The sequence below is a fragment of the Schistocerca nitens genome, chromosome 7 (genome assembly GCF_023898315.1).
Source record: "Schistocerca nitens isolate TAMUIC-IGC-003100 chromosome 7, iqSchNite1.1, whole genome shotgun sequence".
Classification (NCBI taxonomy): domain Eukaryota; kingdom Metazoa; phylum Arthropoda; class Insecta; order Orthoptera; family Acrididae; genus Schistocerca; species Schistocerca nitens.
In genome coordinates, this window is record NC_064620.1 from 426,194,981 (window position 1) to 426,220,379 (window position 25,399).

The following is a 25,399-nucleotide window of genomic DNA, read 5'->3' on the forward strand; positions in this document are numbered from 1 at the left end:
GACGATCCTTCAGAGTATAAAGAGCTTTTAGGTCATTTGCACTTTTAATCAGAAATTCATAATGTTTAGACTATCTGATCGAAAGTATGTGGGCACCCCTATTTAATGTAGAGTTCGTCACTAGATCTCAAGAGTGGTGGACTAGCCAGTATAAAAGGAGGCAGGAAGTACTGTGTTGTCAGTAGAGAGGCATTAACTACAGCAGTATGGGTCACTCAGGGAAGCTTAGTGGTTTTCAATGTGGACCAGTCATTGGATCTCACGTGCATAACTAATCAACCAGGGACATTTCAACCCTTCTAAAGCTACCCAAGTCCACTGTCAGTGATGTCACTGTAAGGTGGAAACGTGAAGGAACAACCACAACCAAATCAATGTCAGGCAGATCTAATGTACTGACGAAGAGGGACTGTCAGCACTCTGAAGTATGGTTGTACAAAATCGAATGAAATCAGCGGAAGGGATCATTCGAGTTGCAAAGCACAACCAGCAAGCAGTCCAGCTAGTACAATGACTGTGCTTAAGGTGTTAAAAAGAATGGGGTTCACTCCTCATAAGCCATACATTTCTACAATAAATGCTACGTGACACTTGAAGTGGTGTAAAGAGCGACGTCACTGGACAGAGGATGACTGGAAATGAATAATATGGAGAGATCAATCGCGCTACACCTTCTCGCACTGCGATGGAAGGGATTGGGTTTGGCAAATGACTGGAGAATTTTACCTTCCACAATGTGTAGTGCCACCAGTGATGTATGGAAGTGGTGGTGTTACAGTATGGCGATGTTTTTTGTGGTTAAGGTGTGATCCCCTTATTGCGCTTAAGAAAACGCTAAATACTGGAGGAAATGAAGACATTCTACGGTATTGTGTACTTTGTATGCTAGGAAAAAAAAATCTGTGACAGTGAGTGTTTGTATCCGCAAGACAATCCACGCTTTCATAAAGCAGCGTGAGTGAGGAAATTATTTGTGGGCCATAACATTTCTGAAACTGACTGACCTGCCCAGAATCCCGACCTGCACCCAGCGGAATACCTTTTGGGCGATTCAGAACATCGGCTTCACTCCAGACCCCAGCGTCCAACTTCCTCATATTTCGGCTCTAGAGGAAGAAAGGGCTACCGTTCCTCCATACACATTCAGAAACCTCATGGAAAGTGTCCGCAGCAGAGTCCAAGCCATCATGAAGGCAAAGAGTGGACACACCCTATATAAACGGCCACAACAAATGTCTGGATACTGTTTCACAGATTGTGTATGCTACAAGGCATTTATTAATTCATTATATCTGTACATTACAATACACGCACGACGTCATGCGATGAGACCTCCATTGGACAGTCTTCAAAGAGTTCTAAGCATGTACAAACATGACAGCAGCATCTGATGCACAAATTCAAATCAGCCATCCTGTATCTGAATGGCTTCACAGGCAGAATGAAATCTTTGTTCCAGTGTCTACATGTCCAGGATGGGCTCCGCATTCACGATTTATTTCTGGTACATCGACAGAAAGAAATCTAAACAGGTGAGGTTTGGCAACTGGGCAGGCCATGCAACTGGATCACCTCACCCGAACTATCTGCCAGGTCAAATGTTATTGAGATGGCTAAGCACGAAAATACAGAAATGAGCTAGAGTACCAACATGTGGAAGCCATGTTAGCCTTTGTACCACCAGATGCGTTCCAGCAGGGAAGACCTCCAGACCTCTTCTCCATACACTGAGATTGAGTCAGTGTTAATGGTTCGCTGCCACTATACCAGGGGCATCCTCCGTAGCCCACAAGTGAGTGTTGTGAAGGTTCATGATACCGCATCTCATGAAGGTAGCCTCATCACTGAATAAGGTGGCCTGTGCGACGAACCAGTAACAAAACCGTCGCCATGGAGGTAAGTCTTCAGGTAAAAAAGCCTGCACACACTGTGTTTCTGACTGTGGCAGGTATTGTGAAGAATGATCCACACAATCGTCTGGCTTACATTATGCTGGCAGCCCACCTGTCTGGTGCGGAGACACACGTCATATTCTACAGTGTTCAACACCTGTTCCTCCAAGGCCTGTGTACGTATGGGGCTCACCCTCCTTTTGTAGTTACCCGTTCTCATAAACGAACCTGTCCCACGCACATGACGAAACATTGTTGCAAACAGTTCACTATGCAGTTGCTGTTGGTGGGGATACTTTTCCCAGTAGAGATGTGCTGCCACCAACCACTGCCAGTTACCTGTCTGCATATAAAACCATGTTGGCCTGTTAATTTTTGGTATACCAAGCCACCATCTTTCATATGACACACGTCCACACCAGAGGGAGTCATCTACAGCTGTGAGTTAGATGCCTCCTGGCTGTGTGAGCACACACCAGCATCGTGGAGAACATTACTGCCATCTTGAGAGTGGAATTAAACCACTAGTACAGATAGTATATTCCAACTTCCTGGTGTGTTCTCATGACTGCTTCCTGTCATTGAAGCCCTCACAGTCGGAGATGATTTACCTCCACCCTAAAGAGGGTTTAGTTCCCTTAGAATGCATTTCCAGCCATTTGTCCCTATAACCTTCTTTACTCCTTATTCCCTCAGGGATCATTGCCGGCAGAGTTAGTCTCCATTTAGCAAAATCTCTGTGTATAATATGATACACTGTTGGCCATTAAAACGGCAAGACTAGGAAGGGTAACAAATAAAGAAATTGTACTCACTGTGTATATGACGTCTGCTAGGAAGAGTACAGGGCTAAATTTGAAGGTATACAGGATGTTGCTCTGGAACAAAAACGGCTCTAACACACTGGGCATCGAGCCAAACTAAGCGTGGATGAAGATAGGGTACGTCATTTCATGCTGCTTCAACTTTGTGCCAGAGTTCATGAATTGCAGTGGATGGCAAACAATGGTGTGTCAAACTTCCTGGCAGATTAAAACTGTGTGCCCGACCGAGACTCGAACTCGGGACCTTTGCCTTTCGCGGGCAAGTGCTCTACCATCTGAGCTACCGAAGCACGACTCACGCCCGGTACTCACAGCTTTACTTCTGCCAGTATCTCGTCTCCTACCTTCCAAACTTTACAGAAGCTCTTCTGCAGAAGGAGACGAGATACTGGCAGAAGTAAAGCTGTGAGTATCGGGCGTGAGTCGTGCTTCGGTAGCTCAGATGGTAGAGCACTTGCCCACGAAAGGCAAAGGTCCCGAGTTCGAGTCTCGGTCGGGCACACAGTTTTAATCTGCCAGGAAGTTTCATATCAACGCACACTCCGCTGCAGAGTGAAAATCTCATTCTGGAAACATCCCCCAGGCTGTGGCTAAGCCATGTCTCCGCTATATCCTTTCTTTCAGGAGTGCTAGTTCTGCTAGGTTCGCAGAAGAGCTTCTGTAAAGTTTGGAAGGTAGGAGACGAGATACTGGCAGAAGTAAAGCTGTGAGTACCGGGCGTGAGTCGTGCTTCGGTAGCTCAGATGGTAGAGCACTTGCCCGCGAAAGGCAAAGGTCCCGAGTTCGAGTCTCGGTCGGGCACACAGTTTTAATCTGCCAGGAAGTTTCATATCAGAGCACACTCAGCTGAAGAGTGAAACTCTCATTCTGGAATGGTGTGTCAATCGCTCTGAATCCTTGATCAAATGTTTTCAGTGGGTTACGTATGGAGAACATGTTGGCCAGGGTAACAGTTGAATACCCTATGTATCAAGGTAAGTGAGATAGCATTGACAACATGCCATCTGTGCGATAGTGCAAATAACGCGATTCATACGCCCATCTTTCGCAGTTCAGTGGACGTCCAACTGCGGTAGAGGCGTGTAAATTCCAGCCTTCATCGACGATGAACGGCAGTCAGTATATCAACGTTCACTGAACAGTCGTTGAGGATATACAGTTGGTAGCTCCTTGGTTCATCTGGGCGGTCAGTTGCACAACAACGCACGTCTATTGGCCCGTACACGTCTCTGAAGCAGACGTTCCCTCCTGTCATCTATGCCCCATGGTACATCACAGTTGCCTCAGTGTTGGTTCTGGATTTGGATTGAGCCATTTTGTCATGCACAGTTTACTTTAACCATGGCGACACGCGAACAGTTTACAAACTTAGCCGCTTTGGAAATGACTCCATCCTTTGCCCAAAAGATAGTGATCATGCCCATTTGGACGTCGGATACTCTTAAATCGCTCCGTTTCCACAGTACAACAACGACTGCATAGTTTTCCACGTCCCCTCGACGCCATTTATTTTCCCTACTTCTAGCGCTGCCACCTGCCACATGTGAATGGTTATTCCACGTTGACGTGGAAAAGCGGTGGTCACATTAAAGTGAGTGCACCGTGTACTATCAAACATTAAGAGTAATGTGAGGAAGACATGTTTGAGAATTTTCATATTCAGCACTGCACTTTATTGAGTCATAGACTGTAGAAAAACGGGAAAAGAAGATAATTAAAAGTCAGAGATGCGGTGTTACTGAAATATGCTGAAGTGGATTGAAAACACTTACTGGAAGAAATGGCAGGATGATAGGATATTTACGAAGACATCAGGGACTAACTTCAGTACTAGAGGGAGCTGTAGAGGACAAAAACTGAAGGGGAAGAGAGTGATGGGAACATATTCAACAAATAACTGAGTGCTATACGAATACGAGGAGTCTGGCACAGGGAAGTAATTCTTACAATTAGTGGACCACGTAAAATCCAGTCAGGTGACTGGTGACCTAGAAAAGGTTCAGTACGGTATCACTGGAAGTGTAAACACAGCAAGGCTCGTTACATACCTGGAGAGCGTCGACTGGAGCCAGCCTGTCGAGGTCAAGTGTCTGAAGACTATTACCGGAGAGGTAGAGCTCGGTAAGTCCAGACAGCCCGTGGAACATGTTCTCCTCCAGGGTGGTTAGCTTATTGTGGGACAGGTCCAACACCTGATTGAAGAAAAAAAACTCTATTTAGCTAGTTAAATATCACAATGAGAAAAAAATATAGTTACTTATTTGTTCTAAAAGTTCACATGTGGAAGAACCGGTTTATAAAGGTAAGGTGTGTGGGATGTATCTTGCAATAGTTCAGTACATCGTTCTGGGCACCGTGACGATTATTACGGTCCGATACTGGAAAGAATGCTAGCGACAGAAACGTGGCAGAGAAGTAGGTTGTGCCGGTGACCCGCTGTATAACAGAATAGTACCCACTGTCCGTAAAAAAAAAAGTGACTGACTTGATTACTTTTTGAAACACTACTTCGTCTCATTCATTGTTAGGACTACTTATACATAAAATTTACTCTTGCAGTTTCAGCCGTTTAGCCAGTTTCAAGTTGAGTAAAACTACAAAATACATGACCTTATGTCACTGAAATGGTTGAATTATGTGTGCAAGCTGTTTTTGCAGGTTTACTGGCCTCCGCTTCAAAATCGCTAAACGGTCTTAAATGTAATAATGAATTTTAAGCGTAAATAATTTTTAATAGACAAAGGCGACGATGATGAGTTTCAAAAAGTTTTATAGTCGTATGAGTGCGAACATCAGCCACGAGAAATTAATGATATGATTACGTTCCAGTGAAGTAAACATTTTAAACTGTCACATCTTTTCAGCAAGTAATATTGATGAAGCCGGCCGGTGAGGCCGAGCGGTTCTAGGTGCTTCAGTCTGGAACCGCGCGACCGCTACGGTCGCAGGTTCGAATCCTGCCTCAGGCATGGATGTGTGTGATGTCCTTAGGTTAGTTAGGTTTAAGTAGTTCTAAGTTCTAGGGACTGATGACCTCAGCTGTTAAGTCCCATAGTGCTCAGAGCCATTTGAACCATTTGAATATTGATGAAAGTCCTCATTTCTGTGTCATCGTATCAACAGCACTCCGTCATCAGGCCACAAGTGGCCCATTGGGACCATCCGACCGCGGATAGGAGGGGCGGGTGGTCAGCACACCGCTCTCCCGGTCGTTATGATGGTTTTCTTTGACCGGAGCCGCTACTATTCGGTCGAGTAGCTCCTCAATTGGGATCACGAGGCTGAGTGCACCCCGAAAAATGGTAACCGCGCATGGCAGCCCGAGTGGTCATCCATCCAAGTGCCGGCCATGCCCGACAGCACTTAACTTCGGTAATCTGACGGGAACCGGTGTATCCACTGTGGCAAGGCCGTTGCCCATCGTATCAATAGAGTTTCCCTTTATTCAATTGCAACATTGAGAATCCTCACAGATATTATAAAAAAAAGCAAATCTCCGCATTCTGTGGCGGAGTGCTCAATCGGGGATGGCCGAGCACCGTGTCATCCTCTGCCAGTGGTGTTGTATGGAGGGGGGGGGGGGGGGGGATGGGGTCAGCACACCGCTCTCCTGGCCGTGGTGGGCTTTCTTGACCTAGCTGCCGCTACTCCTCATTTAGCCCCCTATTCCTGTCCTCCCACCGTGGAAAATGCCTGGCAGTACCTGGAATCGCATCCGGATCCTCTGCATAGCAGCAAGACATTCTGACCACTGAGCTACATAATAATTCATTCTACATATCTACATCGATACTCTGCAAATCATATTTAAGTGCCTGGCAGAGGGTTCATCGAACCACCTTCACAATTATCTACACTACTGGTCATTAAAATTGCTACACCACGAAGATGACGTGCTACAGACGCGAAATTTAACCGACAGGAAGAAGATGCTGTGATATGCAAATGATTAGCTTTTCAGAGCATTCACACAAGATTGGCGCCGGTGGCGGCACCTACAACGTGCTGACATGAGGAAAGTTTCCAACCGATTTCTCATACACAAACAGCAGCTGACCGACATTGCCTGGTGAAACGTTGTTGTGATGCCTCGTGTAAGAAGTAATGTGTACAGTCACGTTTACGACTTTGATAATGGTCCAATTGTAGGCTATCCTGATTGTGGTTTATCGTATCGCGACATTGCTGCTCGCGTTGGTCGAGATCCAATGATTGTTAGCAGAATATGGAATCGGTGGGATCAGGAGGGTAATACGGAACGCCGTGCTGGATCCCAACGGCCTCGTACCACTAGCAGTCGAGATGACAGGCATCTTATCCGCATGGCTATAACGGATCGTGCAGCCACGTCTCGATCCCTGAATCAACAGGTTGGGGCGTTTGCAAGACAACAAGCGCCTGCACGAACAGTTCGACGATGTTTGCAGCAGCATGGACTATCAGCTCGGAGACCATGGCTGCGTTACCCCTGACGCTGCGTCACAGACGGGAGCGCCTGCGATGGTGTTCTCAACGACGAACCTGGGTGCACGAATGGCAAAACGTCATATTTTCGGATGAATCCAGGTTCTGTTCACAGCATCATGATGGTCGCATCCGTGTTTGGCGACATCGCGGTGAACGCACATTGGAAGCGTGTATTCGTCATCGTCATACTGGCGTATCACCCGGCGTGATGGTATGGGGTGCCATTGGTTACACGTCTCGGTCACTTCTTGTTCACATTGACGGCACTTTGAACAGTGGACGTTACATTTCAGATGTGTTACGACCCGTGGCTCTACCCTTCATTCGATCCCTGCGAAACCCTACATTTCAGCAGGGTAATGCACGACTGCATGTTGCAGGTCCTGTACGGGCCTTTCTGGATACGGAAAATGTTCGACTGCTGCCCTGGCCAGCACATACTCCAGATCTCTCACCAATTGAAATCGTCTGGTCAATGGTGGCTGAGCAACTGGCCCGTCACAATACGCCAGTCACTACTCTAGATGAACTGTGGTATTGTGTTGAAGCTGCATGGGCAGCTGTACCTGTACACGCCATTCAAGCTCTGTTTGACTCAATGCCCAGGGGTATCAAGGCCGTTATTACGGCCAGAGGTGGTTGTTCTGGGTACTGATTTCTCAGGATCTATGCACCCAAATTGCTTGAAAATGTATTCACTTGTCAGTTCTAGTATAATATATTTTGTCCAGTGAATACCTGTTTATCATCTGCATTTCTTATTGGCGTAGCAATTTTCATGGCCAGTAGTGTATTATTGCAACCTCGTATAGCGCGCGGAAAGAATGAATACCTGTATCTTTCCGTACCAGCTCTGATTTCCCTGATTTTATCTTGGTGATCGTTCCTCCCTGTATAGGTCGCTGTCAACAAAATATTTTCGCATTCGGAGGAGAAAGTTAGTGATTGGAGTTTCGTGAGAATATTCGTCGCAACGAAAAACGCCTTTCTTTTAATGATGTCCAGCTCAAATCCTGTATCATTTCTCTAACACTCTCTCCCATATTTCGCGATTGTACAAAACATGCTGCCTTTGTTTGAAATTTTTCGATGAACACCGTCAGTCCTATCTGGTAAGGATCCCACACCGCGCAGCAGTATTCTAAAAGAGAACGGACAAGCGTAGTGTAGGCAGTCTCCTTAGTAGGTCCGTTACATTTTCTATGTGCTACTAAAACGCAGTCTTTGGTTAGCCTTCGTCACAACATTTTCGATGTTTTCCTTCCCATTTAAGTTGTTCGTTATTGTAATACCTAGGTATTTAGTTGAATTTACGGCTTTTAGATTAGACTGATTTATTGTGTAGCCGAAAGTTCCTTTTAGCTCTCATGTGGATGACCTCACACTTTTCGTTATTTAGGGTTAACTGCCACTTGTTGCACCATTCAGATATCTTTTCTAAATCGTTTTTCAGATTGTTTTGGTCTTCTTATGACTTTATTAGTCGATAAACGACAGCGTCATTTGCAAGCAACCGAAGACGGCTGCTCAGATTGTCTCCAAAATCGTTTATATAGATAAGGAACAGCAAAGGGCCCATAACACTACCTTGAGGAACGTCAGAAATCACTTCTGTTTTACTCGATGATTTTCCGTCAATTACTACGAACTGTGGCCTCTCTGACAGCAAATCACAAATCCAGTCACATAACTGAGACGATATTCCATAAGCACGCAATTTCACTACGAGCCGCTTGTAGTAGTGTCAAAAGCCTTCCGGAAATCCAGAAATACGGAATCGATCTGGAATCCCTTGTCAATAACACTCAACACTTCATGTGAATAAAGAGCTAGTTGTGTTTCACAGGAATGACGTGTTCTAAACCCATGTTGACTGCGTGTCAATAGACCGTTTTCTTCGAGGTAATTCATAATGGCCAAACACAATATATGTTCTAAAATCCTGCTGCATATCGACGTTAACGATATGGGCCTGTAATTTAGTGGATTACTCCTAATAATTCCTTCTCCTGAATTATTATTGTGCATAAATTATCAATTCGAAACTAAAGAAACAGCGCTGTATTTATGTGAGGAGAACACATTCCTTTCGAAGAACTGAGTTCTTAAGGCAATTTTATTTGTCCTTGCCTTTGAGCGAAGCATACCTATTGAATATCTAACTGAAGTCAAGTTTAGCAGCTGTGTCGTATTCTACCGTCAGGATAATTGAATTTGACAATCTACTAGACCTTAAGTAGTTCATAACTTTTAACTCGCTGACACTCCCCGCTGATGAGATGCTCCAGTCACTGGAGTTGTCATAAACATCCTCAAAGCTGTTACGATGGTTGGGTGAGCATAACGTAACCCTTACTTTAAACGTAATTTCAAAATATCGAAACGGTAAGCTGCGGCAAAGCTGTTCCCATCAGCTCTTTCTACTGGAATTCCAAAGCCACTATTTCGCTTACTAGCTCAGGTGTATCGATATTTGTGCAATATTTAGTATCAAAATATGCGGTATGTTTTTCACAATGAGATAAGTTGAAAGCATTTACAACAGTAAATTAAAGGGAGTGAAATGGTTAGTTATATGTGAGATGTGTTTCCCAGTTCACTTTATTAAGTGTTATTATTATTATTATTATTATGTGTTATTATTGTTTCACATACACTACTGCCCATTAAAATTGCTACACCAAGAAGACATGCAGATGATAAACGGGTATTCATTGGACAAATATACTAGAACTGACATGTGATTACATTTTCACGCAAATTGGGTGCATAGATACTGAGAAATCAGTACCCAGAACAACCACCTCTGGCCGTAATAACGGCCTTGATACGCCTGGGCATTGAGTCAAACAGAGCTTGGATGGCGTGTAAAGGTACAGCTGCCCATGCAGCTTCAACACGATACCACAGTTCATCAAGAGTAGTGACTGGCGTATTGTGACGAGCCAGTTTCTCGGTCATCATAGACCAGACGTTTTCAGTGGGTGAGAGATCTAGAGAATGTGCTGGCCAGGGCAGCAGCCGAACATGTTCTGTATCCAGAAAGGCCCGTACAGGACCTGCAACATGCGGTCGTGCATTACCCTGCTGAAATGTAGGGTTTCGCAGGGATCGAATGAAGGGTAGAGCCACGGGTCGTAACACATCTGAAATGTGACGTCCACTGTTCAAAGTGCTGTCAATGTGAACAAGAGGTGACCGAGACGTGTAACCAATGGCACCCCATACCATCACGCCGGGTCATACGCCAGTATGGCGATGACGAATACACGCTTCCAATGTGCGTTCACCGCGATGTCGCCGAATACTGATGCGACTATTGTGATGCTGTAAACAGAACCTGGATTCATCTGAAAAAAAATGACGTTTTGCCATTCGTGCACCCAGGTTCGTCGTTGAGAACACCATCGCAGGCGTTCCTGTCTGTGATTCAGCGTCAAAGGTAACCGCAGCCGTGGTCTCCGGGCTGATAGTCCATGCTGCTACAAACGTCGTCGAACTGTTCGTGAAGATGGTTGTTGTCTTGCAAACTTCCACATCTGTTGACTCAGGGATCGAGACGTGGCTGCGCGTTCTGTTACAGTCATGCAGGTAAGATGCCTGTCATGTCGACTGCTAGTGATACCAGGCCGTTGGGATCCAGCACGGCATTGCGTATTACCTTATTGAACACGTAGATTTCCACATTCTGCCAACAGTCATTGGATCTCGATCAACGCGAGCATCAATGTCGCGATATGATAAACCACAATCGCGATAGGCTACAATCCGACCTTTATCAAAGTCGGAAACGTGATAGTACGCATTTCTATTCCTTAGACGAGGCATCACAACAAAGTTTCACCACGCAACGCCGGTCAGCTGCTGTTTGTGTATGAGAAATCGGTTGGAAACTTTTCTCATGTCAGCACGTTGTAGGTGTCGCCACTGGCGCCAACCTTGTGTGAATGCTCTGAAAAGCTAATCATTTGCATATCACAGCATCTTCTTTCTATCGGTTAAATTTCGCGTCTGTAGCACATCTTCGTGGTGTAGCAATTTTAATGGCCAGTAGTGTACTTTGAAGCACTACAGCATAAACAGTTTCATTCAACTCTTCAGCTGATAGATATCGGCCGCCGGCTGCGGTGGTCTCGCGGTTCTAGGCGCGCAGTCCGGAACCGTGCGACTGCTACGGTCGCAGGTTCGAATCCTGCCTCGGGCATGGATGTGTGTGATGTCCTTAGGTTAGTTAGGTTTACGTAGTTCTAAGTTCTAGGGGACTGATGACCACAGCAGTTGAGTCCCATAGTGCTCAGAGCCATTTGAACCATTTTAGATGTCGGCCAAAATCGGAATGCTCGAATCATATAGCATATTTGCTTCGGCATCCGCTCGCCAACCTTTGGTAACCTACAAAGTCGTAGTGAAGTAGCAGCAAAAACTCCATTGTTGAATGTGAGCTAACTGCGTTGGTGGCAGCTGTGTGAACTAAGCTTACTCTGAGCACATGACTGATGCGACGGCTGTTCAGTAGTAATCATTTATGACACCACTTGGACGAAATGACAGTCCGACAAGAGCGTACGTTTAGTCTCGAGCCGAGGGAAAGGCTTCTTCTAGTAGACAGAAGAAACCACACGAGAGGTAGCAGAACACGTATTCCTTCGGGTTAAATCTTAAATGGAATTTCTTGTTTTTTTTTTCAGTCACTTTTTGCCCCCTCTGTGCCCGCACCCTTGGAGGGTGCCTATCTCGCCAGCCCAGTTGTTATCGCTCATGTGTGGGATGGTGCATTATTATTTAGCTTACCAGCCTTTGTCTTTTTTCATCCAACGCAAGTTCCAGAGTATCCAACAATGAAGCATGACAGGGTCCAGAAACAGGTCCGCCTTTTTCCAAGTAATCTATGAGGATTCCTTCTTGGGAATCCCAAAAAAAAAAAAAAAAAAAAAAAAAAAAACATTTGCCATCACCTTTCCAGCTGATAAATGATCTTCGTATTCTTCGGCGAACTTTCGCCAGCCTTTGTCCACTGTTTCGACTGTCGTTTTGACTGGTGTATGATGATCCAGGTTTGATCAACAGTCAGAAATCGGTGCAAAAAGTCTGCGAATTGCGATTAAATATCGCCAGACATGGTGTTCGAATGTTGTGCCTGGTGCGCTTTCGGTCGACTGTGAGCAATCGCGTCACCTACCTCGCTCGCAGCTTCTTCATAGTCAATTCTCAGTTTAGGATATTATGTACTCGCTCAGTTGAGATGTGTAGAGTCTGAGAAATGACGTGAATTTTTATTGGGCGGTCTTGCTTTACCACGTCATGGATTTTGTCAATGCTTTCCTTTGTGATGACTTCAGTTTGACGGCCCGTGCTTGTCCGACCACACTTCAATTCATTAAACCGAAAGTAAATGGTGTCCAATGGTGGTGCGAAATCCATGTGAACTTCACCCAGTTCTGTTTTGATTTTTGTGCCAGTCCAACCCTTCCAATGAAAATGTTTAGTAACAGCACGAAACTCGGTTTTCTCCATTTTGAATCGCAGTCATCACACTGACCAATTCAGGCTGTAACAATGACCTGTACGCTGCACATTGTTGAGATTCTTGGAATAATCAAGCAACAAAACTTTTCCATTATTTCAAGGAAATTTACCAGACTTATTAAACCACACTAGTATTTTGAAGTGTTTAACATGGGAAATGTAAAATATTTTATCGAATTCTTAATTTGGTAAGAGCATGTGGCAATCAATGCCCAGTTTTAATTCAGCCATCCGACTCTTCAGATTATTTATCTCGTTGGTATTCCACTAATCATATAATACTTCGATCATTAACAGTTGCAGATGGTGATTTTTCTTTGCCTTTTGTACAGGCATGGTCACAGAAAGATAAGTGGCCTGTTGAATGGGATTTATACACAAAACACAGGGTTTTGTATTCAGTTTTTGGAAAATATGTTAATTATTCATATAATATAGCATTCTTACAAACTTATCGCTCACTCCTCTTATTTTTATTCAGAAGTCTACATATGTTCTCGAATGTACTACGTTCGCTTTAACTACACCTGAGAGGGAGTAAACTGCCTGTAGCAGTGATGATTTTTTTTCTTTAAATGAAATTTTCAATTATCCCGGTAAGTTCATATTGCAGCTGAAGTCCAAGATACTTGGTTGCGGAAACGGAAACTTCGAAATAAATTTCTGTTGTCAAGTTAGCTCAGGTCTTTCCCATTTACTAGGTGTTGTAGGATAGAGACTGCAAACACATTTGCATAGCACGAGTTATATCTGCAAGGCGTAATTCACAGACGCTTATTATGAGTAGTTGCATGTGATCTGTTGTACGGCTTATGATTTTAGTTTTGTCCTAATTTAAGTTCTGCTAACTCTCCTGTAATTATTCCGTTGTGCACTTGTCGCTACGTAGTTTAAAAAACATAGCTAGCTAGATTGAGTCCATGGGTCAGATTTCATACAAATGAATAATTTGTCAGACAATAAAAATCGTAGTCATAGTCTCTTACGCACTCGCAGGTTAATATATAAAGTAAAGTTTTCAGTTTGTGGTTGTGATTATAAAATGGCAGCTCCGAAATTGGCCGAGTATTTTGTTTACTGTGTGCACTTGAAGAAAAAGTGTCGTGGAAAAAACGTAAATTACACTTGCAGGGATCAATCGAATGTTTTTTCTTTACGATTTGTATGAAGGCTAACAGAGCAACCATGGAGGTAAAAAAAAAAAGGGAGGTGGTGCAGTAGACTTAACATGGATGTAAAAAAGAACGGAAATAGGTCTATAGACTTACGTTGTACCACTTTTGGAACGGGAGTGGACGAGGCCTGCCGCCATTTTAAATAGCCCAAAACATTAACAAATGTTTACTATTGCCATTTGTTCATTATTTCTTACTATTGCCATTTGTTCATTATTTCTGTCGTGTGCACGCAACAGTTGTTTTAAATACTAAACATTGCAGTTCTTACACGAAAAACGTAGTGTCAGAAACGTAATTTAGAACGTTTTTCTGTTCTTGAGCGCGTATTTGCTCTAGTAATACGACACATTTGGACCCATTAATGTAAATTGTTTTTTTCTGATATATTTCGAATAACCAGGAAGAGTAGGGTGTGATGTGAAAAGAATGCTTCCGCATTCCATTTAATTCCACTTTTACTGTATTTTATCGATAACAAACTAAGATGGAAATCCGAAACAAATACTTGTTTGTTTATAGCAAATGCAGCTGGAACTCCGAAACAAATGATTGTTTGCTTACTGGTACTCCATTGTGTTCGTCTCATTTTCAGCTTTCAACTCGAATGCACTACATTTTTAAGGTTCTCGTTTACAAAAAACTTTCCTACATTTTCTTTGTTAGCCCATAAACATGTACAATAGAAAAGAAGCAAGGCAGGCTATTCTATCTTGTGCATGTCAACGATTATCGAAACGTCAAAGAAACAGAACAGCTTAGAGGTAGGCCTACACCTCCATACGTAATAGAATTGCTGTTTTTTTTTAAATTTTTTTTTAGAGTTCTTGTTGTCAGTGCACTAGTCTCACTGTAGTTTACACAACTCCTCACTTTGAAATGTTACGTACGATACGTCATCCAGTATGTGGCCAATAATACAAATTTAAACCACTACAATAAAAGTAAAGAGCGCAACCATAATTCATGTAAACAAAAGAAAATGTTTCTTGAAATGCTCCACTTACAAATGAAATGTGATTTCTTTAAACTTTAGATCGCGATCAGTTCATTAGTACACCCATAAACGACGGAAGTTATCATTTTCGATGAAATAACAGCGTCTACAAACAATGAAAGAGCCAGATTCTATCTGGGATGCGACCTCGAAGGCGACAGACATCCTCAACGGTCGGAACTGGGCGCAGGCACGTCAGTGCGACGTCAGGGGGAAGTACCATGGCGGTGAACCATGGAGGTATAAATGCGGTGTAAGTAATGTTTTGGGTTATACTGGATGGCGAACGTCGGCTTCAAGTTTGCTACGTAATGACAACTCACTTCTTTTTTAGTCTTCACGAGAGCAACAATATCACGACTTCCTTCGTTCAACTTTTGGTAATCAATCGTCTTCAGAAAAGACATTATAACTGGTTTACAGAATTTCGTCGTGTTCGTGCTTTCGTGAACACTGAGGATAAAGTCGGATGTTGTTCCAAAAAACGTCGATGATTTGCGCAATGTGAGTGACGAGGGTCGGCATATTTACCGCGATATAAAAATAGAGTTAGACAAATCCGAAACTGCAGTACATTCGATTTTGTACGAACATTTATCGGCGGGTACGATATATTCCCTAAGGATTCTGCACATTTTACCAAAACTCAGAAACAGGCTGATGTCATTGTTGGTGTATGGAGATGGTCAAAAAATTCGCGTGAGTGATTGCAAAAGCCGAATAAAATATCGTAACATCGTTCGAATCTGGGATATATTCATACGAGTAGGGAAATAAGCAGCATAAACAGTTTGTATTTCAAGACGAACCGAAACCAACAAAAGTAGTTCATTCGCGGAACACTTCTAACAAAACGATCGCTTGTTTCGTTATGCTGGACATTGCTTTAGAGCAGAGGTCGTCAAGTAGTTTTGCTCAACAGCCCAAAGTGACGTTGTGGGCATTTCCTCGGATCGCATATGTACCGACCTTATTATTAATAGGTAACCTACTTAAGTTAATATGTCTTGAGCCCCAAATTGAATAGCTATCGTAAGGGTGCAGTAAGTTGGCCGCCGGTCAAAAGGTGGCACCATTTGGAAAACTTCGTGTCCACTCTTCTCTGTATACCTCAGCAACGCGGACGTTGTGACAACGTAGTTGCCTGGCGAAGTGGTGTTGTGTTGTCTGTGTGAGCGGATTATTAATTGATTAATATCATCAACTATACTTACTTGTAAATACATTATGTAATATAACGTAAGATCAAAAATTTTTTGAATGGAATTTTTCTTCTCCTCATTGCGTTGTATGACAACAGCTTTAATTTAACATTTTAAGATGACTGTCCCTATCGTGCGTATTCACGAACCCAAGTCACTTTAGCAGTTGACAGATGTAAGGAGCATACGCCCATGAGCTGTCAGCACTGGAAGGCAAACAAAATATTCCGCCTCACATTCTCTAACCCTGCAACGGCCACGCTACGTACTTACCCCTCTGCCCTGAGTTAAGCGGCCAACTTACGTTAGCTCATGGTCGAATTCACCAACGTCAATTAAAATTAAGCAGATCTTAAAATATTAATACTTATGTAAGTATTTTTGATTGTTGCTGAGCAGGAAAGATACACTCTCAAGAAGCTCTTAAAGTAAGTAGACATTTTCCGATTTGACTAGTTGCTAGATAAATTTGTCATACAATACGGCTAGGAACTGCGGGTCGCAAGAATATTTGATTCGTGCCACATTTTGACGACCACTGCTTTAGGGGACCAAAGGTAAGTTAATGCTGAGTGGTATACGACAGTTTGTTTGGGACAAGGAACCGATGAAATCGTGAAAAATTACCGAAACGTCGCATCGTTCTTCATCATGATTGTATCAATTGTCGAACAGAACCATAGAATATGTGACAGAGCAAAAACAACGAATCAATGTCTCAGTGCTCGTACACTCCTGGAAATGAAAAAAAGAACACATTGACACCGGTGTGTCAGACCCACCATACTTGCTCAGGACACTGCGAGAGGGCTGTACAAACAATGATCACACGCACGGCACAGCGGACACACCAGGAACCGCGGTGTTGGCCGTCGAATGGCGCTAGCTGCGCAGCATTTGTGCACCGCCGCCGTCAGTGTCAGCCAGTTTGCCGTGGCATACGGAGCTCCATCGCAGTCTTTAACACTGGTAGCATGCCGCGACAGCGTGGACGTGAACCGTATGTGCAGTTGACGGACTTTGAGCGAGGGCGTATAGTGGGCATGCGGGAGGCCGGGTGGACGTACCGCCGAATTGCTCAACACGTGGGGTGTGAGGTCTCCACAGTACATCGATGTTGTCGCCAGTGGTCGGCGGAAGGTGCACGTGCCCGTCGACCTGGGACCGGACCGCAGCGACGCACGGATGCACGCCAAGACCGTAGGATCCTACGCAGTGCCGTAGGGGACCGCACCGCCACTTCCCAGCAAATTAGGGACACTGTTGCTCCTGGGGTATCGGCGAGGACCATTCGCAACCGTCTCCATGAAGCTGGGCTACGGTCCCGCACACCGTTAGGCCGTCTTCCGCTCACGCCCCAACATCGTGCAGCCCGCCTCCAGTGGTGTAGCGACAGGCGTGAATGGAGGGACGAATGGAGACGTGTCGTCTTCAGCGATGAGAGTCGCTTCTGCCTTGGTGTCAATGATGGTCGTATGCGTGTTTGGCGCCGTGAAGGTGAGTGCCACAATCAGGACTGCATACGACCGAGGCACACAGGGCCAACACCCGGCATCATGGTGTGGGGATACTGGCCGTACACCACTGGTGATCGTCGAGGGGACACTGAATAGTGCACGGTACATCCAAACCGTCATCGAACCCATCGTTCTACCATTCCTAGACCGGCAAGGGAACTTGCTGTCCAACAGGACAATGCACGTCCGCATGTATCCCGTGCCACCCAACGTGCTCTAGAAGGTGTAAGTCAACTACCCTGGCCAGCAAGATCTCCGGATCTGTCCCCCATTGAGCATGTTTGGGACTGGATGAAGCGTCGTCTCACGCGGTCTGCACGTCCAGCACGAACGCTGGTCCAACTGAGGCGCCAGGTGGAAATGGCATGGCAAGCCGTTCCACAGGACTACATCCAGCATCTCTACAATCGTCTCCATGGGAGAATAGCAGCCTGCATTGCTGCGAAAGGTGGATATACACTGTACTAGTGCCGACATTGTGCATGCTCTGTTGCCTGTGTCTATGTACCTGTGGTTCTGTCAGTGTGGTCATGTGATGTATCTGACCCCAGGAATGTGTCAATAAGGTTTCCCCTTCCTGGGACAATGAATTCACGGTGTTCTTATTTCAATTTCCAGGAGTGTATTTACTTTATTTATCGCCTAACGAGTTATTATTAGTATTTCATCCACCCTTAGCAACTGTAATCGTGTGTAATGAAATAATAAGCAACCAGTTGCATAAAAAATTTAATTTCTTTACCGGTTATGGGCACTTAGTGCCCCTCTTTAGAAGGTTATACCTATCGCATTATTTGCGAATGTCAACAATAAAGTGCATACAATAAAAAGCCACGGTCCTAAAAAATATACAGGAATAATGAATAATACAGTACTGAATCTGTTAATACAGTAAGAGCTCTTAGATGCTTACATTTGATTCATAGTGTCTGTACAAAGTTAGTTCTTATTATTTCCTTATATCGAGCAGAAAATGCGTGTACAGGGATTTTCATCACCTCAAGAATTCTAAAACCGTGTTTTTAGGTACCAACATTAGAGAGGAAAGAGTATTATCGGGACCGCTTCGAACAAATACAAAAAGCGTAAAAAAAATGAACATTTTGTGAAACATAATAATATTTGTACCAGATAATGTTTCTCTTGAATTGTTTCGGTAGAGTTATAATGGGGAGACAGAAGAGATGAACACTGGAAGAAGTGTAAGTCAGGGGTGCTCACTGTCACTCAAGCTGTACAGCATATATGGAGAAGAACAGGTAAGTAGGGCCATAGAGGATGCAAGAGGCATAGTAATTGGAGGAGAAAGACTGTAACATACATGGATGATCAAGCACTGCTGGTGCAATCACAACACAACTGTAGCAAATGTTAAAAACAAGTCCAAGAAGGACTCAGGAGTGTGAAATGAAGATAAATATAGGAAAGTAATTCAAAGAAGGGGTAAGAGTTTGGAATAAAGAAAGACAAAGGAATTAGAATAAGCAAGAAGGAAGCGTCGGTTAACATATTCTTAGACGGATAAAAGATAGAACCTTCCCGTGCCTGGGAAGGTTAATGGCATGGAATGCAAGATGTACGGAGGAAGTAAGAAGCAGGATATCTATGGGAAAGAGAGCATCTGAGAAGGTGAAGCACTTAAACAGCTAAAAGTATTTCAGTCGTGTTGAAGAAAATATTTGCTGAATGTTAAGTCTGGAATGTAGTGTTATAAATAGTTAAAAAGAAAGAAGAAAAATGTTTAGAAAGATTTGAGAAATATGGCTATGGAGAAGAATCATTGAGGTGAAGTGAACTGGCAGACTTGAAAATGAAGGAGTAATGGAAAAAATAGAGATCAAAGCAAGATTATCTGAAGTGATCAGAAATAGCAAAACCGTATTGCTGGGATGTATGCTCCGTAGGAATTGTGTGCAACATTGAATTATAGAGGAAAAGGTGGAAGGGATGAGAAAAAGAATTAGGAAGAGAATAAGAATGATGGACGACATGAGAAATGTACGAACAGACAAACACATGAAGGAAGAGGCTCAGAAATGGACACGAAAGAGGGCCACCAGTTGAAACCTGTCGTAAGACATACTAAAGACAGAGAGAATAATGTATTTTAACTAAAGTTCCGAAATTGTTTTCGTCTTCTCTAAATAATGAACGTGGCATACATGTATGTTTCATGTCTGTGTCCAAACAACTTCGAAAAATTACAGAAACTATCAGATAAAATCCAAGTACACGAGAAACGCAACTAACAAGGGACGCTCCTACAAATTACCGATTTCGTCCAAATTTATGGTACAGGGTGACAATTATTGAACTACACTCCTGGAAATTGAAATAAGAACACCGTGAATTCATTGTCCCAGGAAGGGGAAACTTTATTGACACATTCCTGGGGTCAGATACATCACATGATCACACTGACAGAACCACAGGCACATAGACACAGGCAACAGAGCATGCACAATGTCGGCACTAGTACAGTGTATATCCACCTTTCGCAGCAATGCAGGCTGCTATTCTCCCATGGAGACGATCGTAGAGATGCTGGATGTAGTCCTGTGGAACGGCTTGCCATGCCATTTCCACCTGGCGCCTCAGTTGGACCAGCGTTCGTGCTGGACGTGCAGACCGCGTGAGACGACGCTTCATCCAGTCCCAAACATGCTCAATGGGGGACAGATCCGGAGATCTTGCTGGCCAGGGTAGTTGACTTACACCTTCTAGAGCACGTTGGGTGGCACGGGATACATGCGGACGTGCATTGTCCTGTTGGAACAGCAAGTTCCCTTGCCGGTCTAGGAATGGTAGAACGATGGGTTCGATGACGGTTTGGATGTACCGTGCACTATTCAGTGTCCCCTCGACGATCACCAGTGGTGTACGGCCAGTATCCCCACACCATGATGCCGGGTGTTGGCCCTGTGTGCCTCGGTCGTATGCAGTCCTGATTGTGGCACTCACCTTCACGGCGCCAAACACGCATACGACCATCATTGGCACCAAGGCAGAAGCGACTCTCATCGCTGAAGACGACACGTCTCCATTCGTCCCTCCATTCACGCCTGTCGCTACACCACTGGAGGCGGGCTGCACGATGTTGGGGCGTGAGCGGAAGACGGCCTAACGGTGTGCGGGACCGTAGCCCAGCTTCATGGAGACGGTTGCGAATGGTCCTCGCCGATACCCCAGGAGCAACAGTGTCCCTAATTTGCTGGGAAGTGGCGGTGCGGTCCCCTACGGCACTGCGTAGGATCCTACGGTCTTGGCGTGCATCCGTGCGTCGCAGCGGTCCGGTCCCAGGTCGACGGGCACGTGCACCTTCCGCCGACCACTGGCGACAACATCGATGTACTGTGGAGACCTCACACCCCACGTGTTGAGCAATTCGGCGGTACGTCCACCCGGCCTCCCGCATGCCCACTATACGCCCTCGCTCAAAGTCCGTCAACTGCACATACGGTTCACGTCCACGCTGTCGCGGCATGCTACCAGTGTTAAAGACTGCGATGGAGCTCCGTATGCCACGGCAAACTGGCTGACACTGACGGCGGCGGTGCACAAATGCTGCGCAGCTAGCGCCATTCGACGGCCAACACCGCGGTTCCTGGTGTGTCCGCTGTGCCGTGCGTGTGATCATTGTTTGTACAGCCCTCTCGCAGTGTCCGGAGCAAGTATGGTGGGTCTGACACACCGGTGTCAATGTGTTCTTTTTTCCATTTCCAGGAGTGTATATACAAAGAAACGTAAATTATTTGCAAACTACTGATTGCACATATTTTATTCTACATGTTAAAGTCGCTACAGATTTTTCGGATTTAGATTATCACATGTTCGATATGCCTGCCATCACTGGCGATGATGTGACGCTGACGAATAACGAAATTCTGCATGAACCACTGTAGTGTCGTAACATCGATGCTGCCGATAATCTCCTGAATGGCTGTCTTCAGCTCAGCATTGGTTTTGGTGTTATTGCTGTACATCTTTCCTTTAATATAGACCCACAAAAAGGAATCACATTTGTTCAGATCCGGATAATATTGCGGACAATCGAGGCCCCTTGCCAGTGGTCTCGCGGTACCCCAGAGCCAGAAGGCGGTCCCCAAAGTGCTTATTGACGAACCCATCCAAATGAAAGTGGTCGACAACAACACGGCTCGTGCGCATGCACATACTAATTCGCATCATGCTCCGTGGCCAACCGTGCAGTTTGGACGTCGTAACACAAACCGTTCAGAAGTTATGACGGTTTTGTTTCATATAGTTCAATAATTGTCTCCCTGTAAATGCAGAGCTTGGCTAGAAATGAAAGTGGGAGTTCCAGACGGCGAAGAGTTTGAAAAAAAAAAAAAAAAAAAAAACAGCATTTTTGGCTCTGGCCCAGCGAGGCATGAGCCATTTACGGTAGATTAGCTCCCAGGCAGCGGTTAGCGAAACGCAAAGTGTGCAGAACATTATTCCGAGAGACGTGGGTTCGAGTTCCTATGCAGTTTTTATCTTACTTGGACTTCAAGTAAATCTAAATGACGCTCGATGTATTGTTTTTATCAAGATTTTTATAAGTGGCATAGGAGCAAAGGCAAGGGAAATTTGGGACCGGAGACGAATTTAAACGTCCCTGCGTTGACTGACCAAGTGGAACAGGCATGGAACTCCGTCCCAAAAACAGACGTCCGTCACCTGTGCAGCACACTGCACGGGACTCTGCCTGCTTGCATTCAACATTCTGGTGGTTACACCGGTTATGAAAGCACCAGCATTGCACATTTGCGATGGCTTACCTCGTGCTTACATTAATCTGTGATCTTGCAATGTTAGCCACTTATATACATTACCTAGAAAAATGTATTCCTGAAATTTTATTATTCTACATTAATCATTTGTTGGTGTTGCAATTTTTTTCCGTCGCTTATTTTGATGTAGTCGTCCCAGGATGTGATTTCTTTTTCCCTCTCGATGAGGTAAGAGCTGTTTTGAAGCTTTCTGGACAAATTCTTCAGCTGAAGATTAAAATAGGCATCGCATGTGTCCACCAGCGAAGTGCATTTGAGGGGAATCCTATCTTGGAAATTTATTTGCAATACCAAATTTTCTTTTACCTCTTCTTTTCGTGTACTTTAGGAAGATCTTGATAGATACAGCATATTGAGCGTTATTTCGATTTATTTGCAGTGCAAGAAAAGTAAAAATTGTACATAAAAGAAACATTCTGCATAGCGACTCGAACTACGAGCCTCAGATTTTCCTCCGCGCTAATCGCTGCCCTGAGGCTACACTGACGTAAATGGCTTGTGCCTCGCCCGAACCGCGCCAAAATTCTGTTTTCTTCTGAATAAAACGCTTGGCTGTCAGGAACTCCTAGTTCTGTCACTTCCATTTCTGACCAAGTACACAGTAAATCTGGATGAAATCGTTGATGGCTAGTAGGCGCACTGCAGATAAATCGAAATAACACTCAACATTTTGTATTTATTAAGATCTTCATAAAATGCATTAAAACGAGAGGTAAAGGAAAATTTGGTATTGCAAATAAATTTCCAAGACGGGATTCCCCTAAAATGCAATTCTCCTAAAATGCCTATTTTTACCTTCATCTGAAGAATCTGTCCAGAAAGCTTCAAAACACCTCTTATCTCATCGAAAGGGAAAAAGAAATAACACCCCGAGAAGACTACATCAAAATAAGTGACGGAAAAAGTTGCAAATAACACCTCCGTGCCATATGGTAACTGGGTACTATAAAAACCGTCACTGGAATAATGGTGTTCACTGACATGAACCACATTCCATTGTAATTGAACGATAAGCGCCATAGTGCTGTATTTCACGTCACAGCGAGGATGAAATGTACGAACTAGATGAATATAAGACACACCCACAAAGAAGTGGAAAAAAAGGAAGGTTTTGGGGGTCACGAACCTCCTCCCCTCCCACAAAAAGAAACTTTTAACACAACATTTTTTTACGTGTATAAATTTCCAGATTTTACTGTGAATGTTCGGAGAATAAAGTATCATGAAAAATGAGTCTCTAAAACGACAAGTAGTTCTAGTGATTACAAGTCACGTTTAATATGGCATACTCCCAGTTACCTGCATGAGGTCCTGATCGGTAACATTCCAGTCATCTAAAGCAGCACATTCACAGGCTGACAGTACCTGCTGTCAACGACAGATAACTCATTACAGTTCGTGAGTACACAGCTAGGGCCATCGAACCTCAGAAATTTGAATAAGGGAAGACAGAAAGGGAAGTAACAGAAACACTAACATCCCACACGTAGGCGGAAACCACTGAAAAAGAAAATGACAACATCCCTTCGATTAGATTTTCGGACAGCCATTGAACTGTATTCACAATCGTTGTGATGAGTAAACGTTTTGATTCTGGGTTGTGTAAATTAAGCCACTGTCAAGGTTGTGAGAGTTTGTTGCTGCTATCGTTCTTAAAATAATTTCATGACGCATGTAATTCTCATGTTCCGAACACTTTGCTTTTCAAATGCTTCATTTCTCTAGATTACAGTCTCTTGGACTTTATGCTAAAGCGATGTACTGAGGACTGGTGTACACAAATCACTATTGTTATCGTATTCCATTTTTTAATATATTTTATTGTAAATAAACAGTTTATATGGGTTTGGTCTCTTGAGGGGCACATAAAATAACTTACGCCTTCTTTCTTTTTTCATTTCTTTCCAGCAGTTTTTTTATTCTTTCTCTGTGTTGTTCGCTTCTTTTTTCTGTTCGTATTGCGCCTGTCTTCTTCTTTGTTTTACCCTGGAAGCCTTTCAAACCTTTTGCTTTTCCTCTGAACTTTTCCCTGTTATTATTTTTCCTCTGATATTTCAGTTTCTATCATGTCTGTTTTAAATCCTTTCATCCACACCATTGATGTTTTTGGTTTCTGTCAAAATAGCTGTAATCCCTTTTTGTTTTTCTTTCTCATTTTGCTTCTTTTAGGTATCTAAACAATAAATTCTTCTCTATCTCGTGTGTCTAATTATCCTTCTATTCTTTCGTAAACTTCTTTATTACTTCTTAATTTCCATTTCCCATTGTCATATTTTGGTCCCAAGATTTTCCTAACGATTTTGCTGTCGTCCTTTTTTGTTTCACGTAATCGTTTGGCTGCATTTAACGAAAGGCGTTCTGAAGCAAGGCATTCTTGTGTAACGACAAAGTAGTTATGTCGAAGTTTGGCATTTGTGGATAGTGATTTCTTTTTGTACAATGTTTTTTTTTTTTAACTTAAAAGTTAAAATCTTTTCCCAAAGCATTCGGTTGTATTATCTCTCCTAGAAAATTTAGTAGTCATTTTTGTGCTTCCGTAGTGAGTTTTCATGTGTTTCTGTGCCTCCTTTGTGTCTGCCATATATTCTGTTTTTCCAAAATATGTACATAGACCTGCTTTGGAAGGTGTCTCTTGTAGAGGATTTATCTGCATTGCTGCATCTTTTATAGTTTCAGCTTATATTGCAGGATCGTTTGTTGCTGCCATATAATCAGTTCTCACACTATCAACATTTTTCCCAATTATGATTTTTAAATTTCTTTCTTTTTCAGTTCTCTTCGTCCTTTCCCTGATTGTCTTTTTTAGTACGCAGTTGAGCAGCAGGGACAAAACATTTTATACATTATGTTGTTATCATTATTAAAATCCTAGGAGTCTGTGGGATTCTATTTGGGGGAGGGGGGGGGCAGAGACACAGTAACGAAGTGCAACTACAACGCCCCCCCCCCCCCTCTCTACCCAAGAGACGAAGCCTGGATCAGCGAGTGCACCCATACCAATACTGG

The 25,399-nt window shown here is 43.9% G+C and overlaps 1 protein-coding gene across 1 annotated transcript in view; it reads right to left on the reverse strand.

Moving 5' to 3' along the window:
- The window catches only part of LOC126195360 (slit homolog 1 protein-like), a 129,389-nt gene that overhangs the window by 35,749 nt on the left and 68,241 nt on the right, over window positions 1–25,399 (reverse strand). Inside the window, exon 5 of the mRNA XM_049933938.1 lies at window positions 4,765–4,908. Within this exon, the coding sequence (XP_049789895.1) occupies window positions 4,765–4,908 (144 nt within the window). The remainder of the gene's footprint in view (window positions 1–4,764; window positions 4,909–25,399) is intronic.